We start from the raw sequence: 24,050 nt of genomic DNA on the forward strand, positions 1-24,050 counted from the left end.
CGGTGGGCGTCCAGGGTTGGAGGACAGCGATCTTTCAGGAACACTTGAAGCTGCTGCAGTTGAGGGGCGGGGCTGGCCATCCCCATTTTAATACCTCAGGCAAGATGGCACAGTTTTGGTGTCAGTCTGTGCTGGTCAGAGAGGAAAGAGATGGAAGTTTTGCTGCCTTCTCTGACCAAACCCCTTTCCCATTGAGATCCAGTACTTGATGGTGAAAACGTCATCTGAGCTTCCATGTGGATCACCGTCACGACAGGCGGAGGGCCTCTCTGCCCTTCAAGGCCTGCCTGGATTCCAGGCTCCAGAAGTTGGGGCGTGTGGCTTTGGCTGGGGCTGGGGGCTGGGGCAGGGCACGTTCCGGTCCCTGGACAGGCATTGCCCCCCTGTCCCCGAATGACGAGACTCAAGCGTTGACCCCAGGCACTGGGAGCAGAGTCCTCTGAGAACATGAGTGAGGGTCTTGTGCTCTGCCGGCCTCGCTGCCCTGGGAGGAAGAAAGGGTCCGACAGAGCCCCTGCCGGGGAGGAGAGTGGGGCTGCAGCAGAGTGAGATGGGGCCCAGTGGGGGCGGGAGGTGTTCTGTCCCCAGCTCCACCCACCCCCCCCACCCCCCCCGCCGGGGCCAGTGTCTCGCAGCCCTCAGGGGCCTGAGCACAAGAGCTAAGCAGAGACCTGTTCTCTTAGTACAGGCTGTAACCAGTCTCCCCAGTATTTTTATTTTTTTTAAGATTTTATTTATTTGACAGAGAGAGACACAGAGAGGGAACACAAGCAGGGGGAGTGGGAGAGGGAGAAGCAGGCTTCCTGCTGAGCAGGGAGCCTGATGCGGGCCTCGATGCCAGGATCCTGGGATCATGACCTGAGGCTTAACGACTGAGCCACCCAGGGGCCCCCCCCCCAATATTTTAGAAACTTGGTTGCCAACGATTTTAAATCGAGAGATACTGCATTAAAACCTAGACGCCCAGCTTCTCTTGAAAGAGACAACACTTGTAACCCTGGGTGCTCATTTCCACAGGGCGGGGCTGGGCTGGGGTCTGGACTGTGGCTCTCGGTTCAGCCCAGTCCTCCTCACCCCCAGTACGCCCCACGCTCTCGCCTTTCCCGGGGCCTTGTACCATTCTCTGCCCCATAGCATTGAGGTATTAATGGAGTATTTCTTTAGCCATGGCTGTATCAACAGTGGAGACAGGACAGGCCGGGGGCTGCTGCAGCCAAGCGGAGGGTCCTGAGTACCAGTGGAGGGGTGCGGGCTGTCCCAGGCTCCGCGTCCAGCACCATACTTGCGTGCCAGTAGGCGAAGGACCCAAGGGGGCCGGGCCTCGAGTGCTCCCTGCTGCGGGTCGAGTGGAGGTGCCTCCCCCTCCCAAGAGGTCAGCCCATTGCCGGGGGCCCAGACCGCTGAGAGCCCAGTGCCAACGCACTGGGGCAGACTTGAAACCGAACCCCACGGCCTTTGGACTGGAGCCACCTACCTGAGCCAGCAGCCGGAGGTCCCGGCGGACTTGGGTGCCAGTCTCTCTGCTGGGGCGGGGGACGGCGAGTGGAAGCCCGCGGCTCTGATGGGAGCAGCCGCGGCCCTGGAGGGCAGGCCGCCCAGCCCCTGCCGAAGGGGACACGTCTTCCTCTCGTGTCGGGGGCTGGCACGAAAGCCACTCACTTCAAAAGCAGCAAGTTGGAGGCGAGCCCACAGCCTTGCTGGCCCACAAAGGCTGCTGGGCAAATGCCAACCATCGGTCAATCAGGGGGAGACCACCAGCAAGAGAGGGCCTTTGTAAGGACAGGGAGAAAGGCAGCGGGAGACACTGCAGAAGGATGGGGGTGAGGGGGCGAGGGGCGCAGGGCAGGGGAAAGACACGATCAAGCCAGGCTGAGCCTCAGGCCCCTTCACTTCTTGGTTGCATTTGGCAAAAGCAACCCCCTTCTCCAGGGCCGCAACCGCAGGTCCCCTCGCGCCAGCACGACCCACTCCGTTTCTCTACAAGATGCGCCCACTTTTTATTCAGCTGTTTTCACACAATTTCCCCTCCACCTTGCATATCATGTGGCATTTTCTGACTCCACTGCCCCAATTCTCCAACAGCTCCCGGCCCAACAATTCAACTCACTTCTGACATAACTACCTGGAAGTAGCATCAGACCGCACAGGTTAAAGGGCTCAGTTCCATGAGCCTGCCCCACCTCAGATGCCGGCCACAAATGGGGTGCCCAGGCTGCCCACATTTCTGCCCGGCCAACCACAAATTCAGGGGTTTCCACGACACCCCCTCAGGTTCAGTACTTGGCTAGAAGGGCTCACAGAACTCAGAACAACTTTACTCACGTTTACGGATTATAAAGGATACAACTCTGCGAACAGTAAAATGGAAGAGATGCATAGGGCAAGGCGTGGGGGAGGGAGGTGCGGTGCCCCCAAGCCTTCTCTGGGAGCATCACCCTCCCAGCACCTTGAGGTGTTCACCCAGAAGCTTTGTGAGATCTCTGAATCCAGTTTGTGTTGTGTAAGGATGGCTCCCCAGGATCCCCTCCCCTCCCCGGGGGTCAGTGGGAGGGGCTGGAAGTCCCACCCTCCAATCACTTGCTCTTTCTGCTGACCGGCCCATTCCCGGAACTTTCCAGTGGCCCTACCTTGTCACCGCATTAGCATAAACTCACCTGGAATCAAAAGGGAATCATTGTGAACAACAAAAGATCTCCCATCAGGAAATTCCCAGGCTGTTAGGGCAACTGGGGACAAAACTCAAGTATTTATCGTATCACTTCCTTCAGCGTTCTAATTACCAAAACTCTTCTCCACAGTCAACCATCAACTCGACAAAACGACCACCAATTTTGCCACTCAGAACAACCTGCTTGTTCGGTGCAACTCTCTGGTGTGTGAGCTCCCGGAGGCAGGGCGGTGTTCTGGCCAGCCCTGTGGACTCCAGGAGTGTCAGGCCAGGGGGCAGCAGCACGGGGGGCGGGGGGCACTGGCCTAGGGTGGCGGGACACGGTCCAAGAGCTGAGTGATGCCTGTCCGGCTTGGGCGCCCTCACACCCCCCCTCTGGGCCAGGGAAGCATCAAAACATGTCCCAGACAACACGGATTCTTGCCTCCAAGATGGCCCCATGCTCAAGGCACTGCTCTGGGCTCCCACTACCCAATGGCTGGCAGTGTTAAGAGGTGTGGAAAGAGCTTGGCAAGAACAGCTCTCAACAGCTCCTCTGGGGATGGAAATTACATGTGGAGATAAAGTTGCATTCACATCAGACTCTGATTAGGTTCCCAAACCAAATGTCCACCTTTAGAGCCTAAGGCATCCCCAGAAGTATGTGGAAAACAGGCAAGATCCCCCCCGACGAATGTCCCACGTCACTTGCGCTGCTTAACTGGGGCCAGTGCCCCCGGGCAGCACCTGGAGTGGGTAGGTCATACCTCTTGCAGGTGAAGTAGAAACAGGACTGCAGGTGTTCCCCAAGCTCTCCACGTAAGTCCAGGCCAACCAAGAGTCCCTAGACTCCAGCACAGTCCCAGGCCAGGAGTGGGACGTGGGGGAGCTCAAGGACAGAATGTCAGGAGACTGATTAGTAACCACATATGGCTGTTTATTTTATACAGGGTTCTGTACAAAATATTTACATATATTCTTTACAGAATAGTAAACCACCTGAAGGTAAAAGGATAATGCCTTCTTCTCATTGGCAGGGAGAATCCCGATGTCAGCAAAGCTACAAACCAAATGAACCCCCTCCTCAGGCTACAACAGAAGCCTGTCCACTTGCTTTCTGGGCTCCAAAGCCTGTGGCCCTGGGACCCTGATCCTGTGCCCCTCCGTCTCTCTTGCCCATCACTTCCTTCACTATTTACAGACAGGCCCTAGCGCTGCGGTGGGGAGCTGTGCATCTGTAAAGGCGGCAAGGGACAAGCTTGCCCAGGGAGAAGCCTGGGACTGGGTCCTGGAAGAATTTCCTTTGTCTTCATGCCTCCATCACTGTCTAGATTAATCCATCCCCATTACACTTACCCCAAGTGGGACTCCTGCTACAGAGAATGACCCATCGCTTGAACCTTTTGTTTTTAAAGTGCTTAGTGTCACTTCACGTGACTCGGCGTAGACACCCCTCACTGCCCTGGGCCTGCCGGCCGCCTGGCGTACTGAGTGCCCCCCACTCTGCGGTCTCGGTATGCTAAGGGACAGGACTTCTGGCACGTTCACTTTAAGAAAACAACTGCCAAGAGAACAGTGCCCGAGAGACAGGAAAATGAAAGTACATGGCTGCTTCATACTCTACACTTCAATTCTTTAAAGCAGCAAAAGGCACTTTTTTTTCAAGCCAGAGTTAATCTCAAACAAACTTGGTTTTGCTTACAGGAAAAGAAGTCCAGAAGGACTGAATGATCCGTCTTGTCCCCGAAGGCTTGGAGAGTCCTCTAGAAGCTTGGGGTGGGAGCTGGCTGTTTTCAGCTTCTCCCATACTCTTCAGGCTGGTGTGTCCCTTCTGGTTGCTGACAAGTCTCCAGTGACATTTCCAACCAGGAGGGAAAGACCAACAGCTGAGGAGATAAACTGAATCCCCCCAACGAAGCCAAGGTAGGAGTGAGTGGGTGCCTACTTGGGAGGAGAAGAGTGGTCTGAGGAGAAGAGGAAGGCAGGAGAGCGGGCCCGTGGGCGCTCTGGAAGTGTGGGGCTGAAAACACACAGCAGCTCTAGCTCAAGTGAGACGTTCAACAATCGAGGAGAAAGGAAACTTCAGGGTCTTAGAAGCTCATCTTGCTGATGAGGACTGTTCTTCCCGTGAAGGAACTATCATTTTTAGAGTGAGGGTACTTTACATGTTGGGTATATGTAATTCTAAAAAGAGTAATAAAATGTCCTTTAAAAGCAACATCATGTGGCTTGTGGGAGAGAACAGGGAGGAGAAAGAAAGAAGGCAGGCAAAACCAGTTTACATCTGGGCCCTACAACCTCACATTCCTTCCTGTTTGACTGGAAACGCCCAAGTGATTCCTAGGCTGAAAATAGGATTTACCTAGTAACCTAGTTCACGTCTGTCTGATTTCTGACCAGCTAACGGAGCTGCTCTCGAGGGGCCGATCTTGCGCCCGGCTAGCAGCCTCTGTCCCTCGCCTCGGTTCCAAGGTCTAACGCCCACGGCAGCAGCTCGTTCCTCCTCGGGCCAGTGGCAGCAGACGGAACGGGAGGCGCCGCGAGGAGGGCCCGTGGTGGCCCAGCTTACTTGCTACGGGGCAGCTAAGAAGGTCCCCGGTAACCAGGCTCGGAGGGTTCCCAGGGCCGTGGGCAGCTCAAGAAACCCCTGGCGCGAGAGGCAGCAGCGGGGAGCGCGGGGCGACGGCGGCGGGGAGGGAGAGGAGGCCCGCGGGCCGGCTCGGCCTCCGAGCGCAGCTCTCAGGGGCCAGTGGGCTCTGAGGTGAAGGCAAACCACGGGCAGGCAGGGCGGGGGCTGGCAGGACTAGAAAACCCTCGACAGAAACCCTTTTAATAAAGGAAATTCCACCCCCTCCCAACCCTTCCATGGAAGGGTGAGACCTCAACGTCATGGAGGAGGCAGCGCCCTCCCCGGCATTTAGGGGAACAGCTGCAGCTGGAACTTGGGGGCCCACTCCAGGGCACTTTTCACCACAGCCAGGGCGGCCGCTCCAAGTGCCACCGTCAGCCCCATCACCGCCAGCTTCATGAAGCGGTTGGTCCTTGGTTTGGTCAGGACGTCTTTCGTTCGCTCCTCAGGTCGCAGGAGTCCCCGGAACCGCTGTCGCAGCACCGCGTCAGGTCTCTGCTGGGCTGATGCCAGCTCAAAGTCTTTGAAGGTAGAGGCGGCCGTCCTGCGGGGCGGGGGGCGGGGGGAGACAGAAGAAGGAAATGCTATGAAAGAAGAGACAGAAAAACGGGACTACCACAGAGGCTGAGGGCAGAGCCATCCACTGCTCACAAGGCTCTTCTACATAAAGACCTGTGAAGACCACGGCAGGGATTCCGCTGGCCTGAGCTTAGATCTCTGGAAACATCCTCCGGCCCGGTGCTGGCAGGCACAATCCTCCACCACTTCTGCTCACCCACAGACACCCCCAGCTCAACCAGAGCCTCCACCTCACTCACTTCTCGGCCTGCTGCTGGGCAGATGCCTCCCGAGCAAGTTCAGATGGGGGAAACTGAACAAACAGGTCTCCGGCTCTGCTGATCAGGGTCTCATAGGGCAGGTCCTGAGGGATCTGGGACAACAGGTGGTGGACCGAGGCCATGTCACAGTCACAATCCAGGACTTCCTGCTCTCGATACAACACGATCTGTGGGGGAGCAAGGCCTTGCATCAGACACCGGACAAGCAGGGCCTTCGCCGCCCTTCATTCTCCTTAGAGATGAATTTTTTTTTTTTTCAAAGATTTATTTATTTGAGAGAGCGAGAATGAGAGAGAGAGAGTACATGAGAGGGGGGAGGGTTAGAGGGAGAAGCAGGCCCCTTGCTGAGCAGGAAGCCCGATGCGGGACTCGATCCCGGGACTCCAGGATCATGACCTGAGCCGAAGGCAGTGGCCCAACCAACTGAGCCACCCAGGCGCCCCTCCTTAGAGATGAATTTAAATTGGTAACAGACAGCAGACTCTTGTATCCATCTAGGAAGGAATAACGTATGTATGCTTTTCCCAGGGGGCTGGCCCTTCCTGCTACAGGCAGACTTCCACCCCAGGATGCGGAAGGCAGACCAACGAAATGAAGGAGGTTCTTTTAGGAGGAAGAAAAGGAAAGGGCTCACAGGGAGACTCCTGGAGCTCCCACACAGAAAAAAATGGTTCAGAGCAGTAGAAAGAACCATCTTGCTCCCCTTTCAAGAGCAGTGAAGGCACCTCCACGGAACAGGAACCCCATCAAGCCCTGCCAGTGTCCCCCCTGTCATCATACCGCACCCCGTCCCTCCCCAGCCTGGAGCTGGCAGTCTGTACTAGTTCCGGGGGATGTCAAGAGGAACACGGACAATTCGTTATGCACATGAGCATTTTAAAGGTTCAGAAGAATCACGCAGGAAACAGATCTCTTTAACTTAGTTTAACCAAGCACTTCCCAATCCTATTTTTACACAGAGCCTTTTCTTTCCCTGTAACACTCCCATTCACACTGCACAGAGCGGTGACCAGGGGCACCAGTCTGGGAAATGCTCTTCCCATCTTTCCATAATCACCAGGTCTCCCTTGAGGGAAAACGATTGAGCTGGGATGGGTGATGGGGAACCTAGCTGCTGGCTTGTGGTCTGTACCTACCACGGCTGCAAAGTAAATGGGCATCAGCGGGTGGCAGGCCAGGAAGAAGTCGTATAACCGCACGACGTGCCTGAAGTCAGACAGGACATGCCCAAACCAGGTGATGAGCCAGCTGAGGGCAAAGATGGTTCCCACCTCGGCACTAGGAGCAAGGAAATCCAGACGTTAGGTTCCCTGACGGGCTGTCCCTCTCTGCTCCATGGGACATCTTTGTCCTTGGTGCTTTTAAGAAGAATTTGGGAAATACACTGTCTGGAAAATTCAGCCCCCTAGGAATTCAGCATCTTCTCACCGAATACAAAGTCCTTAAAACATACCCACCATCATGACACTAATACTACGATGGGGTCCTGGTTACCCTATCTCGCCGGCTGCCGTCCTAACGGCTAACCGATGTCAGTAACAGGAAGAAGAAGTAGCTCTTTTCAAGGAACAATACCATGGTTTTCTTTCTGAAAAAGTCATACACACTTTTGGCAGACACAGGCGCATATTCTCAGGCTTAAAGACACAACTGTATTAATTGTTCAGTTGACGTGAGACGATCGAAACATCTTAAGACATGGACATTAAAAAAAAAGGGGGGGGGTGAGGCGTTGGCCAAGGACTCATTTCCAATTACACAGAAGAGAAAAAAAATTATGTAAGATTTGCAAAGAAATATTTCTTCTCCTTGGAACCTGGAGAATAAAACCACCCACGGATGGCCCTGTCCTTCTCGACTCAGGATCCTACCGCAGCATGTCCTTTTCTTGAAGCAATAACCTAAGTCCACCTCGGCATACTCACCTCCCCAGCCCTCCCCACCAGATGTAACCTCCTCAAGGGCATGCGCTGTACATCTCTCGTATCCCACAAGAGCACAGTACCCAAGAAAGTGCTCCCAGGCCGTACAGAACTGAATTATCCAGCTTGCTGGCGAACAGAAAGGACAACCTGGAAGAACTTACCGCCAGTCAACATACGATGGTGGTGAGATTGAGCCGGATTGTGAGGAAGAGACCAGGGCCAGGAGAAAGTCAAAGGGGTGCGGGTGCGCGTGTGCAAGTGTGCACATAAATGGAGACGCACACATACCTCTGCATGAAGTCATGGAGCTCTGGATTCACCTGGTCAATGATGGGCATCAGATAGTTTAATATATGCTTGGTGTTGTCCATCGTTGGATCCATGAAATCCCTGGACGGAGACAATTCAATGAGCTCGGTCAGACCAAATGCTCAGATCAGGGCCGAGTGGGTAGAACAGGGTTCCCGCCACTGGAAACAGACTAGCAAACGGGACAAGGAGTGGTGCCCAGGGGAGCTTGAGGAGCGATCCCACATCCTCTTGTATTCCTCTGCGCTGGTACCTGAGGTGGTGGGTAGACAATTTTTCTACCAGCGACGGCGTCAGCTTCTCGCCTACCACCAGCAGAAACGTGACCACGATGTCGTGGTAGCCCTGGTAGTAGTGCAGCTGAGGGTTGCGCTCCAAGATGAGGAGGATGATGTCGATCAGCTCTTCCTGAAGCCCCTCTCTCTGTTTCTCCGGCATGCCTAGGGAGGGAAGACGAGGGGAGATGCCCCTGAACACACTGAGGAGACTGCTAACGAGGAGGGGCAAAGACAGTCAGCAAAAGATTTGCCAAGTGTTTAATAAAAAGAATGAGTTATGAACAGTTTGGCAACACGTATTAAAATCCCCACACCACTGACGCTACTCGGAGCAGTCAGCCTTACGGCGGGGGGAGCCCGCCGACCCCTTCTCAGCCCAGTGGCCACAGCTGACATGGCCGGACCCCCCGCGCCTCTCCTGCGGTGGCCGGGACGTGCCCCGGGGTCACTGCCGGGGAGCACCTACATGCTCGGCAACCCACACCGAGGGGAATTTTATAAAAATAATGGAGTCATAAAACACAAAGGAACTACTCCAGGGTCAAGGAGGCTGATGAGGTAGGATGACTGAATGGGAACTGCTTTGCGTTCGTATTGCTTTTTTCCTCTAAAGGATGTTACTGCCGTTGAAGGGTGAGACCTGAATAAAATCTCCACGCTAGCAGCACTAGTTTTCAGGGTGCTGCTGATTTACTGAGTGCCGTGTGATTACGTAAGAGCCTTGGTTTTCGGAACCACACCCTGAAATATTTAGGGGTAAAGGGACACCACGTCTGTATTGATTCTTAAATAATTCAGAAAAAAAAGCATATGTGTGTGTGTAGGAGAGAGACAAAGAATACTAAAGCAAATATAGTAAAACATTAACATATAATATAGGAAATCTGCGTAAAAGGCATCTGGGGAATTATCTGTCCTATTTTTGCAACTTTTTCTATAGGTATGAGAAATTATATAAAAATAAAAAATTTAAGAGTTGCATGTTCTCCTCTAAACCAAACGAAGTATCACAGGAATATATCTTGATCCAAGATATATCTGGAAACCCCTTCTCAAAAAGGCTTATTCTAAAAGACCCAATAAAAAGAAAATGAAGTAACTACTATGGTTAGGGAAAGTAATCAAAGTGGTGAGAGAACAAGACGAAACTCTGTTTGAATTTTCAGAGTAAGAGAGGTTAGCTGAGCTCAAAAGAACACGGATGTAAGCAGAATATGAAACCACATGGAAAGTGCAGCCCACACAAAGAACCTCACAGACCGACATTCCATAAACGGCAGAGGCAGAAAGGGGTCAGAGGAAAAGCAGGTTACCTAGGGGGAAACGAGGGCACCTGCCTGCGTGCTCTCATCCAAACCGGCAGGACAGGGAAAGGGGACTGGGCCATGGGCAGACGTTTTTATCAAAAGCAAGGGGGCAGGCTACCGGCTACACAGGAATCACGAGCAGGGGAGCAAGCAAGATTTAAGAGGCAAAATCCAAGCCAGAGCATGGTTTCAGAAGAGTGAGGCAACGGGTTTAGAGGCTCTTGTCCTCTTTAGCAATTCTCCTGTCTTTGTGGACCTAAACAAAGGCGAGGCTGCCAAAGGAAGAGAAATGGATCATAAACACGAGGTTTGTTGCCCAGCTTCCTTCACTGTGAACAGGGAGACAACAGTTGGTCATTCTTCTCATGCTTCCTGGAATGGGAAGCGATTTCCAAACAGACCCTTTAAAACATGCAGGGAATGGCCTCCTTCCCTTCCAGTCCAGGGACCCAAAGGAGGCATAGGTAAGATCCCTATTTATACATCTAATCAAATGAAGATATGAATACTTCTTCTTAGTGCCCCCTTGTAAACCTATCTGCTCTTTAAAGCCAGACGATGGCTCGAATGGTCCCTAGGAAGTCGCTCTGGTGGCCATGAAGCGGGGAAAGCCTCTAGGTTTTTCATTCAGCACCTCTAGGCCAAGAGAAATTACTCTGGGCTCAGGCTTTCACAGTGGGGGTGTGAACGTGACTGAGCGTACAAAGGGCCCCTGATGAGGCAGGGGCCCCTTCGAGGTCACGCCGTGGGCCGGGCTGGAAGCAGCAGGGCCGGGAACTCCCAGGTGGCGGGACCCGGAGAGCTTCTCACCAGGCGGGAACCGCCGCAAAGACCGCCTGACGTCCAGCAGCACTTGCTGGTAGTCCTTGCTTCCCTGCCGTAGGTTCTTCCCTGTGGGAGGAAAAGGAACATGTTACTGCAGGAATGTCTGGGAAGCCAGATCGGGGGCAAAAACGTTCTGGTATGACATCAGAGGCCCGGAGGACATCCTTCAGGTTTCTCCTGAAGAGGACATGACACAAGACACAACATTTGGAGAAGAATCCCCAGTTTAGTTCCAAACGTGCTGTTTCATTCGAGTCACTGTGACCGTAAGAGGAGGGACACGCAGTGTTCAGGGTGAGGCAGAAGGAGCAGCAGAGAAGTCAGGAAGCCAGGGACCTACTGGAAGCTGCTCCTGCATGTCACTGGGGGACTGCTCTGAATTTCAACGTGCACATCAGTAAAATGGGGTTATCTCCTTCCATACGTTACTACGCTGATCAAATAAGATCATGAATGTGGAAAGCACAGATCACTGGAAAACCCGGACATCTCTGCAGCCTCGGGAGCACTGAGCTGTTCAGGAAGGAGCATTAAGATAAACTCACACAAAGAAGAACCTAACCTCTCTTGACCCTGAAATTTAAAACCTAAGACACTGCAAATAGGAGCCTGTGTTCAGCTAAGTCCAACACAGTGTGAAAGTAAGGAGGCAGTCTCCAGCTGTTGTAAATGGAACAAGCACCCATCTCCCTCAACCCCAGCCAAGGCAATATAACAAGTGCGCATTTCCATCCCAACCCCAATCTGAAGCTACCAGAGGAGCACGTGTAACACTTCCCTACACACAGACTTCATCTTGTAAAGATCTGGGACGTCTGGAATCTGACAGAAGAATATCATCTCAGGGTTTAGAGCGTGAATGTGGCGACGTCTTTTCCTTCCAACCGAAAGCTGACTGCTCCGAGGCAGCCGGTTTCAAAGATAGTAACAAGCGGCAACTTACCACCTACTCGACTGCACCTCGGCGCCGTGGGCTTTTTAGCAGCAGAGGCCGCGTGACCTGCCTCTAGCACCTGGCACAGGACAGGAGCACAACTAATACCTGCCACACGAGTGAAAGGATCTCGAGCACCTGGACTTTGGCCATACATAGCAGAAGAGCGATCGATGTTTGTTGAGTGAATGAATGACCAAGTGGATTCATTGTTCTGCAGTACTTTTTTGTATTTTGTACTATATTCCAAGGAACTGCTTTTACTTCATGGGGCTTGCAAATTAGTAAAGTAACAGCTTTTCTTTTCAAGATTTATGTATTTATTTTAGAGAGAAAGAGAGAGAACACGCAAGTGTACACGTGTGGAGGAGGGGCAGAGAGTGAGGGAGAGAGAATCTCAAGCAGACTCTCCACTGAGCGCAGAGCCCCACGTGGGGCTCAATCCCACGACCGCAAGATCAAGACCCGAGCTGAAATCAAGAGTCGAACACCCAACCGACCGAGCCACCCAGGTGCCACAGTAACAGCTTTTCATACTGTTGCAGAACTTTAGAATTCAAAACGATCTTAGTATTTCCCAATAAAAAAGTTTTGTTTTGTTTTGCTTAAGGACCAGAGAGGTATTCTCTCTCCCCATGGCCTAGTGTTTCTCAAAATGAGTTCATCTGCACCAAATTGAGTTCATTTGCCTGTTAAAATACAGATTCCTGTAACCCACCTCTAAGTGAATATAGAAACTAGAATAATAAACTCCCCTACCTAGTCAATAAAAGCTACCTATCAATCTAATAAAAGCTCATTTCATTTTTTTTTTTAAAGATTTTATTTATTTATTTGAGAGAGAGAATGAGATAGAGAGAGCATGAGAGGGGGGAGGGTCACAGGGAGAAGCAGACTCCCTGCTGAGCAGGGAGCCCGATGCGGGACTCGATCCTGGGACTCCAGGATCATGACCTGAGCCGAAGGCAGTTGCTTAACCAACTGAGCCACCCAGGCGCCCTCATTTCATTTTTTGAAGAAAATTCTACTTATCAGTTTCAGAGGGTGCCCAAACATGTCCTAAAATGCTTTAGATTTGCTCATCTACTATTGGCTTAAAATGAGCATAAAAATCAAAGATCCTGGAATTCTTTCTTTTTTAAGATTTTATTTATTCATTTGAGAGAGAGTGAGAGAGAGCAAGAGAGCATAAGCAGGGGAAGTGGCAGAGGGAGAGGGAGAGGCAGACTCCCCACTGAGCAGGGAGCCCGAGGCGGGGCTTGATCTTAGGACCCCGAGACCATGATTTGAGCCGAAAGCAGACGCCCAACCAACTGAGCCACCCAGGCGCCACCTGGAATTCTTCTATCCTTGCGTCCTAGACAAATTTCCCTCACAACCACACCCCACCATTACCTGATATAGGAGGTGGGTCACTGGTGTTGACATTGAGGAGCTTGGGCCACACTTTCTGCCTGATCTCATCAGTCAGGAGCCCTCCTTCACTGATAGCCATACGTCTAAGGGCAGCCACATCGGTGGGGTCACTGTTCAGAGCCTGGTGTATCTCTGACACTTTCTTTTTCCTTTTGGCATTAAAGTCTGCAAAACAAAGGGGGAAAAGGCATCAGGCACATATTCAGCATGTGCTCATTTTCTGTGCAGGGCTCAATCTCCTTATTTGGTTTGAGGTACAAGTAGGTATTTTTAATGTTGACCTACAGATAAGTCATTAGTGCATCATGTGCAAAACACTAAGGAGATATACCATATAAGTAACAAGCAAGGAATTACAATTATAATAAACACTCAGTGAATTCAGGCATATCTAACACTATTAAAGTTTTGGAATAGAACAGAATGCTTGTTCTTTCTTAATAACTAACTTCACAGAACATATATATGTCTTTATATAATAATTTTTTCCTGTTGTTTATATACATGTCACCAAAATTTAATACTTTTAAAATAAGACCACATGAGAAAAAATTCTCCAGTTACATGCTAATACAGCTGGTAACATATCAGAATTACAGAGATATTTTTTCTTTCTTTTTTTTTTTTTAAAGTAGGCTCCATGCCCAATGTGGGGCCTGGACTCATGACCTAGAGATCAAGAGTTGCATGCTCTATCAACTGAGCCAGCAAGGCACCCCTACATAGAGATATTTTCAAAAGTAGAATATCAAAGGGTGTACTTGGGTCCCCAGTGTGGCTGGTGGTAAGAGAGGCATGATCGTGCACACAGAGCAACTGTTTCTTGACCACCATGTTAATCGTGTGTGAGCAGAAAGTAATGTTTTAAGCATCTTACATCCTTATGTGATAGTTTGTGATTTATACACTGGCATTTTACTGTGTTTAAATTCCTTTTTAGAAAATTGGCTGACAGTCTGTGGTTGATGTGTATCTTATTGTAATTTTTCTATCGAAAATAATGCGGTAATATGCTTTCACAGTTCAATGCAGAATATCTAACTTTAGGAACAGCAAACACAATAAAAGTTAAACAAGGCAATACCAAAGAGATGTTACAAAACAGTGTAGTATAATTGCCCCCCAAAAATGGATGTGCAGACACCAAGAGCTCAAAGAGGCCGTGGTAGGTCAGGCTAACTTGAGAAGGCCTTACTGAAGAGTGCAATTTCTAAAGGAAGAGGGGATTTCAAGAGGCAAGGGGCGGGGCAGAGAGCAAAAGAAAGGCTTGGATCCAAGAAACACAAGGCCCTTTCATCTAACAGTAAACAGACTCATTTAAGAAATAGTTATGTAGCATATACAAGGTGCAAGACCCTACAGGTAAATGGAAGGTAACACTGGAAGGAAGGGTAAGCTTTAGAAGGGTCCCTAAGCAGCCTTCCTCAATAACACCCTATTTTGAGACAACAGTCTACAAATTGTTTCCGTGACAAAGACGCACATTATTAACACCACGGAAGTTGGTCCTAATGATCCTGGTTACCTGTGACAACTGTGACATACAAACCATACAAACAGAGGCATCACTGGCTTGGAGTCACATGCACCTGGAGGTGCAGACAGGAATACAACACAGGGGACTCTTCACCCAGGTAAACCTGTTCTCCTGGTTAGACTGTTATTTTCCCTGGTAACCTAGTAGGGTGACCATCTGTTCCAGTTTGTCGGAGAGATTCCTGGTTTACGTCTATAGTCCCGGCATAATTACTCATAGTAAACCCCTCCTGCTACCTGCACTCTCAGAAATGTCCCACCTTGGATGCTAAATTAAATGGTAACTCTACCTAGAGATCATGAAAAATCAGGTCTCAATTCCCTCTGCTAGCATAGCACCTAACTAGTCTAACGTTTGTTTATAATGTGCTTAAAGTTCTTAAAGATTGATTGATTGATTGATTCAGAGCATGTGCATGGGCGGGGGGTCGGGGGGGAGAAAGAGAATCTCAAGCAGACTCCCCACTGAGCGTGGAGCCCGACCTGAGCCAAAATCAAGAGTCCACTGCTTAACTGAATGAGCCACCCAGGTGCTCCAAGATGCGTCAAGCTCTTGGCTTGAGTGTGTCCTTCCTTCCTTCCTTCCACCCACCCGCTCATTAGTCTATCCATTCATTTATCAATCCATCATTGAATGAGCTGCTACTCGTAGTAAGTACTACACTGGGGACAGAAAGATGAATATGACACCTCAGCCTTTGAGAGAGTCACATTAGCGAGGGACACATTATTATATAACAGAATCATGAAAAATCATGAAAATCCAGAGGGAAGAATGACTACTTCTGGGGCAATCAAGAAAGGCTTCAATGAAAATATATTCTGCCACCTTTTTTTAGTTAAAAAAAATTTTTTTAAGGTTTCATTTATTTGAGAGAGAGAGAGGCAGAGGGGGAGGGAGAGGGAGAAGCAGGCTCCCTGCTGAGCAGGGAGTCTGACGCGGGGCTCCGTCCCAGGACCCTGGGATCATGACCTGATCTGAAGGCAGACGCTTAACCGACTGCGCTACCCAGGCGCCCCTATTCTGCCCCTATTCTTCTTAAAGCAAACTTCCACATGGAAGACTGTTGAAGGAAGCATTCCAGGCAGAGGAAAGAGTGTGTGGAAAGCCTTGTCACATGAAAGAAATAACGCGTCCAGAAAACAGAAAAATTCTGTGAGGCTGAAGTGTTAGGGAAAGAGAGAAAACAGAACCTGGATGGATGCAGGAACTGTGGGCAGTAAGAATTTTGGTTTTATCCTGCACTCAAGAAGAAGACAAGGTGGGGCTCCTGGCTGGCTCAATCAGTGGAACCTGTGATTCCTGACCTCGGGGTTGTGGGTTCGAGCCCCACACTGGGTGTAGAGATGACTTAAAAATAAAATATTTTAAAAAAAGAAAAAGAGGAAGTCAAGGAAGGAATTTTATTTATTTATTTTATTTTTTTTAAGATTTTATTTATTTATTTGAGAGAGAGAGAATGAGAGACAGAGAGCATGAGAGGGAGGAGGGTCAGAGGGAGAAGCAGACTCCCTGCTGAGCAGGGAGCCCGATGCGGGACTCGATCCTGGGACTCCAGGATCATGACCTGAGCCGAAGGCAGTCGCTTAACCAACTGAGCCACCCAGGCGCCCCAAGGAAGGAATTTTAAGCTCGATCACGGGCTCCTGGGTGGCTCAGTCAGTTAAGCATCTGCCTTTGGCTCAGGTCATGATCCTGGAGTCCTGGGACCGACCCCCATGTTGGGCTCCCTGCTCAACGGGGAGTCTGCTTATTCCTCTCCCTCTGCCCCTCACCCCACTCATGTGCACGCTCTCCCGCTTTCTCTCTCTCAAATAAATAAAATAAAAAAAAATAAACTTTGGATCAAAGGCCCATCCTTTGGAAGAGAAGGCTGTATGTGTTCAGAGAGGGACTGCAGACATGTAGAAGAAAACACTTTTTATGTAACAACATAGGCTGAGACAAAATATGGCAGGAACTGGATTAATTTCCAGCAAAGAAAGAAAAAGCAAAGTATTTTATTTATATATTTTTTTATTCTTAAATTTTGGGGTGTCTAGGTGGCTTAGTTGGTTAAGCGTCTACCTTCGGCTCAGGTCATGATCCCAGGGTCCTGGGATCGAGCCCCGCATTGGACTCTCTGCTCAGTGCGGAGCCTGCTTCTCCCTCTCCCTCTGCTGCTCCCCCTGCTTGTGCTCTCTGTCAAATAAATAAATAAAAATTTTAAAAATAAATAAATAAATAAATTCAGAGTGTCCTTGTACTTTCTACACATCAAAAATTAAGAACACTTAGAATGATAATACTGAATATTGCTTGAGGTAAGCTGACATTTAGAAATCTTATTAACCTACTTGCTAAGAGTGTGGAAATATTTCCTCGAATTGTTTAGACATATATCCACCCCACCCCTCTTCCCAAGTAAGCTATTCGGCAATCTGGGGGAAAGGAAAACTGTTGCTAGTATCTTGCGGGAAATAACACTGTTTGCAATCAGCTGGATTTCCATTATGCTTTGGCAGATAATCTGCCAGAATTTTAACTAATTCTGAACTCAAACCACAGCTCCCATACTTATTTCTCCTAACACTATGCTCCTATTCTGTTTTTAATCGTGCATTTCAAAATTTACTACTATCTTCTCGTTTTTGGCACTTTGTGGGAACTCAACAAATATGTGCAGAGTAAGAGAAATAATTTAGCTTAGCCACTGTTCCTGGAAAAAGTGGCCTACAGTAAATGACATTATTTTCCCCCACACTACTGTTAGGGACAGGCTCACTGCAAAACTCTAAATAGATGTGTAGACTCTGTGGCCTCTTTCTAAAGCTACTGGTACTTCCCAAAGCAGGATACTGCTCAAATGTGGACTTGAGCTGCTGTCTGTTTAGGCTCCGCTATCAACCCCACGATCTGGTGACTGAATGGTACTGGCAGATGAGGAAGGCACGCCTATGTGTGCCATTCCCCGCTTCAACAAAAATTTATTGCCCCTAATATATAGGCTCTCACTGTGATGGAAAAAAGGAGGAGAAAACAGAAAACTCCAGTGCACCAGAGATGTACAAATTATAGAGTGGTAAGGACAACAGTAGGCCTATACAACAAGGAAGAAAAGGTTAGCAGAGTCCCAGCTGAACAACTAGTTTCATCTCAGAAAGAGAAAAATCATAGACCTATTCTTGGGATGCTCAGGAAAACAGTAAAATTAACGTCCACTCAGCCTAAATCAAAACAATGGAAGACCCAGCCAGAGGGGAGACAGATTCCCCCAAACAGACACTTCCTGTCCCATCCCTTGAACTTCTAATGCTGACACTGGAAATTAACTTAAAATTTTATGTTTAAACTTCATACCTGTACCAGATAAAGACAGTGGGAGAGGAAAACCTTACCACACTCAAGTAAGGTTCCTACTAAAAACAAAATAAAACAAAGTAACCTCTGTTTCTGGAAGTCCGAATTAGTTTCAACAAACAGTATCCAAATTAGCAGAGATCCATTAACTACCTGAAACATGAAGACAAGCATGTATTAAGAAAAACTGCTTGGGGCGCCTGGGTGGCTCAGTCAGTTAAGCATCCGACTCTTGGTATCAGTTCAGGTCTTGATCTCAGGGTGGTGAGTTCGAGGCCCCTGTTGGGCTCCGTGGAGCCTACTTAAAACAAAACAAAACAAAACAACTGCTTTACCCCAACAATAAAGAAAAATATTCTCGAGAGTAAACCAATCTGATAATAAAGTCTACAAAGGAGGGATTCCAGTATTAGTAACTTTGCCAACAATTCTCCAATATGATTAAAAGCAGAACAAAAACTCTCATCTCTAAATTCCTTCCAGAGAAGCAAAACCAAGGAAACTGGGTTAAAGTCTCCCAACCTAGGCACAGCCACACTACAACAGGTCACAAAACCATACTGCTTGGGGCACTATGCCGTGAGGACAGATGTCATACAAACACACTAGCAAAGGGTTATAAGGCCGAAGTGCCCAAAGAAGTAATATGAGGAGCGAACAGGAGGAAAGGAAGATAACAGAAAATCAGCGCAGAGAAACAAGATGTGGACACCAGGTGCTTCACCAAAAATGTGGGTTGCATATGTGGCTGGCTCTATTATGGGCAGCACCCATCAGGGGACGGACAAATGGGAAAGCTACCTTAATCTGAGGGGGAAAGGATTATTTTCCTTGGTACAGAGTAAACATTAATAATTCTAAGTGCCATGTTTTAATTGTATGTAGAACATTCAAAAACACTGCACAATGAAACGATGATTTCATAGAAATTACTGCTTAGTATGCAACTATAAAAATTTGGGAGAATCGCTTTCTACTACACAGTTAAGTAACGTTAAATTAGGTGGCACAGGATCGAGACAAAAAGTAGATTAGTGGTTGCCAGGAGCTGCGGAGACTGGAGAATGGGGAGTAATGGGGAGTGATGGGGGGTTTCCTTTTGGAATTAGAAATGTTCTGGAATCAGACAGTGGCTATGATTGCACAACACTGTAAATGTGCTAAGAACCAGTGAACTGTACATTTTAAAAGGCTGGATTTTTACGGCAATTAAAAGAAAGAAGTGGAGCACGTACACCGCGTCAATTAAGCCGGCGAGAGATGAAGTTTGGGAAACGGGCCTTACAACTAGGGAGGAGGCACCAGGAGTGTGCGGACGTGGCCAGACAGCCTCGGGCCGAGGCTCGGCCTCAGTTCTCCGGGAGACCCAGTTCTCCCCAGACGTGACGAAGCCGGACCAGATCCCCCGCCAGCCCTTTGCACCGGGGACGCGAGTCCGCCAGCAGAGTTCCTCTGGTCTCAGCATTCGCTGACTCCCCAACTCCAGGATCGCTTCCCTTTCAGACGTGACCGGGCCCACCACCCTTCTCCTCTCCCGCCGTCCCGACCTCAGCCCGCGGCGCTGGGCACACCCCGCGCGGTCCCTCGGGGGCCCCCCAGCCCGCGGCCCCCCCACCCGCCGGACGCCGCCTGCGCCCGGGGCCGCTCTTCCGACAGCTGTCCTCTGCCTACCCCCCGCAGAGCCGCCCCTGCCCCTCGGGCCGTCCCCGAAGGTCGTCCCTCGGCGCCCCCGCCGGCTTCCGTACCTGTCTTCTCCGCGCCACCGTCCCAGCGGCTGGAGGTGGGGCCGTCGCCCTGCGCACTCCGGAGGGCCATGTCCCGGGGGCCCGGGCCCGGGCCCGAGCCCCGGCTGGTGGCACAGCTGAAAGAAGACGCGGCTATGGCCGCGGGACCCACAGCCGGCTCTGCCGGACAGGGTAGAATCGGTCGGCCCGCGGCGCGCAGGCGCGCAGGCGTCCCGCGCGGGCCCCCGCCCCCGCGCCGGCACGTGACCGGCCGCTAGGCCAGGCGGAAGGCGGTCGCGGGGACACACGCGCAGGCGCTCTAAGAGGCCAGAGGAGGAGCGCGGGCAGCGCGCCAGGGAGCTCTGTGTGAACTATAGAGCCTGGCGGGCACGCTTGAGTTAAGTGTGTTCAGGACCAGATTTTGACATTTCTTTTGCTTTTCTTATCTGTAAAATGATACTGATGATGATAAAAGTACTGAACTCACGGAATTATTGGGAAAGTGCCTAGAACATTTAGAAGCATATAGTAACTGCTCCACAATTAGGAACTATTATTTTTGTTTACCAAGAGTTTTACCACCATCTCAACTCCTCACACGAGCTCCTGTCGTCATACTTGGCGACTTCAGGGTTCAGTAGAACCATTGCATACAGCTCCGCAGGTTGTGCACTGCTCAAGGCCAGAAAATGCCTTTCACATAGACCGTTATGTGAGCCGTACCCCTTCGAGTGGTACAAAACTGGCCACTCACCCAAAATGAGCACCTATCTTATCAGGTCTTTGAACTTAGAAAAGCCTAGAAGCTGAGATTCATAATGGAGTGTGGGGCACAGGGACACAGCTCCATTCTTGCCTGCGGTACTGATGAGACAGTGACCTGCTCTCCTCCCCATCACAACTCTAGGTCCTTGCAAGGTTTGGGCCAACTCTCACCCTCTGTAAAACAAGGGAGCGGCTAGCTCTCCAGGAAAAGGGAGAGGGAAAAGCTACTGTGAAATGCTCAGCAACTGGAACAAGCTGTCCCAGTGGAGATAACAAGTTCTTGTCCTAGGTTGGTACCCCATCTCTGAACAGCATATTGTCTAATTACAGTTCATCACCATGAAGCTCTAAGGACAGCATGACCAGGAATGCCAGTCATTTCGCCTCATAATTCTCCATGCACTCTCTCTTTTAAAGGTGTACTAGGTGGCAGATGGGAATTTTAAGAAAGCCTTCCCAGGCCAACAGAAACTAGCCTATCATTCGAACGTTGTGATGGACAATACCCATTGCCCTGTGGCCCGGGCTTGGAACCTATAGGTGAGCTAGGGCCTGCTAGGCTGGCTTGCCAGGGGGCCCAGGACACCAGGAAGTATGAATATCTTGAAGACCCCGAATCACAAAATAGAGATTATTTAACCCTTTTGTTTGTTCAACTATTCATGGTCCATACCCAGAGCAGGCCAGTGCTGGAACCCAACATAATGATCCTCTCCAGGACAGCTCAGGTTGGTAGGGGAGATGGATTCAACTTACAAGAGGTGACAAATTCTAGGAAAGGGGGAAGAAGAAGGGGGGGCATCAACCACACACAGAGAAGCAGGAGAGGGTGATGAAGAAAAAAGTCCTGGGGTAGTGATTTATTTTTAAAATTTTTTTCTGGGGTAGTGATTTCTAAGTTAATAGAAATGATGGGTAGCAGCATTAAGTCAGTTGATGTAGGGAAGAGCCCTCTAGGCTAAGGAAACAGCACAGGCACTGTTGTGAAACTAAAAAAGCAAACCGTAGTCTAGAAATGAAGTGATTTAGTGTTCTTACAGCACAGACAGTAATGAAAAAGTGGGACTTTGACAGTAGTGAGGGCAGAGAAGTGTGCGTGGGGCAGGTCAGGTAGGACCTCTTAAACCATACTCGTTTGCACAGTATGCAGTCAGCAGGGTGGAATTAAAGAATATTCACAATCAATGTGGTCTTTGAAGTCATCTAGATTAATCCTCATGCCCAACATAAGAATCACCTCCACTTATCCATACAACAGTTTGGAGCACCAGACCTGTGCCAGGTTGTGAGCTGGAGATGACGAATACTCATTCAGTTGTCAGCATCTAATGGGGGAAGAGAGACAAGTAACCAGGCAATTGTAAAGCCAAGAGAAAAGAGGTCAAACTTGAAGTCTAGTAAAACATGGAAAATTCCAGAAACTGATTCATGACTGAGTGTAAGGCAAAAGGGCATCGGGTCTCTGTGGTAGGCAGAATTTTAAAATGGTCCCCAAGATTCCCACTCCATGGTGTACATGGCTGTATAATCCCTTCGTGTGTGGGCAGAACTTGTGAATATGATGGGATTTCGCTCTCGTTATTATGTTACACGGCAAAGGTAAAGGGATTATGCAGACATAACGAATCTCCCTATCAGTTGACTTTGAAGTAGTCAGAAGGAAAATTGGTCTGGGTGGACTTAAATCAGGGAAGTCCTTTAAAAGAAGGTGCAAGCCTTACCTGTAGGACAAATTCAAAGCAGCACATTCTCCTGTTCACCTTTAAACTTCCATGTTGTGGAGAGGGCTACACGACAGGGAATGTGGAGCAGCCTCCAGGTGTGGAGGGCTTCAGTCCTACACAAGGAACTGAATTTGGCCAACAGTAAGCTTGGAAGAGGACCCTGAGCCTCAGTTGAGATCAGAGTCTTGGCTGACAGCTTGATTTCAGACTGGTGAGACCCAGGGCAAAGGACCCAGCTAACCTACACTTCGATGTGTGAGCTGGGGCAAGATAAATTTGTGGTATTTTGTTACACAGCAGGTGACTGAAAATCACACACGCCCAAACAAGCTCAGGCAAAAAGCTTCATTGGCTCACATAACTGAAAAGTTCTTGCCCTTCTGCATCCTCTCTCCCTTCTCTCAGCTGCCCACCTCTTCCTGTTGACTGTTCACCCACAGGTCTTGGTTCATAACAAGGCTCTGTCAGTGCCAGGTCTCAAGTACTTTCTACATCTGACTCTGTGAAATACAGTTGAATTGTCTTTGTCCTGGCATTTCCAAGAAAAGCCTTGACATATCCCACTGGTTCTGTCACCTGCCTCAGCCTGAACCAATCATGTGGCCACTATGTGCTGATTGGTTTGGCATGAGTCTCATGCTCCACCATTGGGCCAGAGGCAGAACTCTGTACAAAACTTGGGCTGAGTTTGAGAAAGAGGTGGAGAGCCTAATTTTAGTGATTCCCCTAGGATTCCTAACGCATTTTTAACCAGTTTGCCTTCAAAGAACATCCTGCTTCATGTACAGCATAAAGACCTTATAATAGTGGATTCCCATTTTCTCTTCTGTTCTTCACGCGGTTTGTCATACACTTTTTTTATTACACTTTTTTTTTTTTAAGGTTTTATTTGACACAGAGAGAGAGCACAAGTAGGGGAGCGGCAGCAGAGGGAGAGGGAGAAGCGGGCTCCCCGCTGAGCAGGGAGCCCGATGCGGGGCTCGATCCCAGGACCCCGGGATCATGAACTGAGCCAAAGTCGGACACCCAACGACTGAGCCACCCAGGTGCCCCTATTACACTTTATTCTTAAATCCCTTCTCTTCCCCTTCTCCCACCCCCAATCCCCACCCTGCACTTGTAGAGAACAACTTAACTACATTCTGTCACCAGAGATTAGTTTGCATTTTCTAGAATTTTATATGGACGGACTCAAACAGTATGTAGGCTTTTTTGTCTGGCTTTCACTCAGCATAATTATTTTAAAGTTAATCCACGTTAATGCATGTACAAGTGTATTCCTTTTATTGCTCAGTATTTCATTGTACAGATATACCACCATTCCCTGTATACATATTTTTTATTTTTACATATGCTATAGTTACACAATCTAAAGGATGGCTCATGAGCCAAGAATGGCTTTAACAGTTTTAAATGATTGGGGGGGGGGAAGGCCAAAAGAGTTAACTTGTAGGACATAAAAATTATGTGAAATTCAAATCTTAAGAGTCTATAAAGCTTTATTGGAACACAGCCATGCTGATACACCTATTGCCTACGACTGATTTCGTTCCACAGCAGTAGAGTGCTTACAAGAGATCATAGGACATGCAAAACTTAAAATTATTTACATGCTCCTTTACAGAGGATTTGCTGACCTCTGTAGACTTATTTTAAAGCAATTAAATTTTAAATTTTACTTCCATTTATTCCATTTCCAGCACTCTTAATTTTGTTGTAGACCCACATTTCTGTCTGGTTTCACATTCCTTCTGCCTAAAGAACTTCCTTTAATATTTCTAGTTGAAACAGAGGTCTTCTGGCAATGTATTCCCTCAGTTTTTCTTTTTCTTCTGAAGACTTTATTTCCCCT

General features: G+C 49.2%; 1 protein-coding gene across 1 annotated transcript; it reads right to left on the reverse strand.

The window, feature by feature from the left end:
- Positions 1-4,316: 4,316 nt before the first annotated feature.
- TBC1D20 (TBC1 domain family member 20) lies at positions 4,317-19,937 on the reverse strand. Its single transcript, XM_035006094.1, has 8 exons — positions 19,731-19,937; positions 13,089-13,274; positions 10,745-10,825; positions 8,603-8,789; positions 8,329-8,430; positions 7,252-7,393; positions 6,095-6,282; positions 4,317-5,820 (listed from the first exon to the last, which is right to left on the reverse strand). The coding sequence occupies exons 1-8, from the start codon at positions 19,798-19,800 to the stop codon at positions 5,565-5,567; spliced, it is 1,212 nt and encodes a 403-aa protein (XP_034861985.1). The 5' UTR covers positions 19,801-19,937; the 3' UTR covers positions 4,317-5,564.
- Between the last annotated feature and the right edge of the window lie 4,113 nt (positions 19,938-24,050).

The sequence above is a fragment of the Mirounga leonina genome, unplaced genomic scaffold (assembly GCF_011800145.1).
Source record: "Mirounga leonina isolate KUSES-001 unplaced genomic scaffold, KU_Mleo_1.0 Mir_150, whole genome shotgun sequence".
NCBI lineage: Eukaryota > Metazoa > Chordata > Mammalia > Carnivora > Phocidae > Mirounga > Mirounga leonina.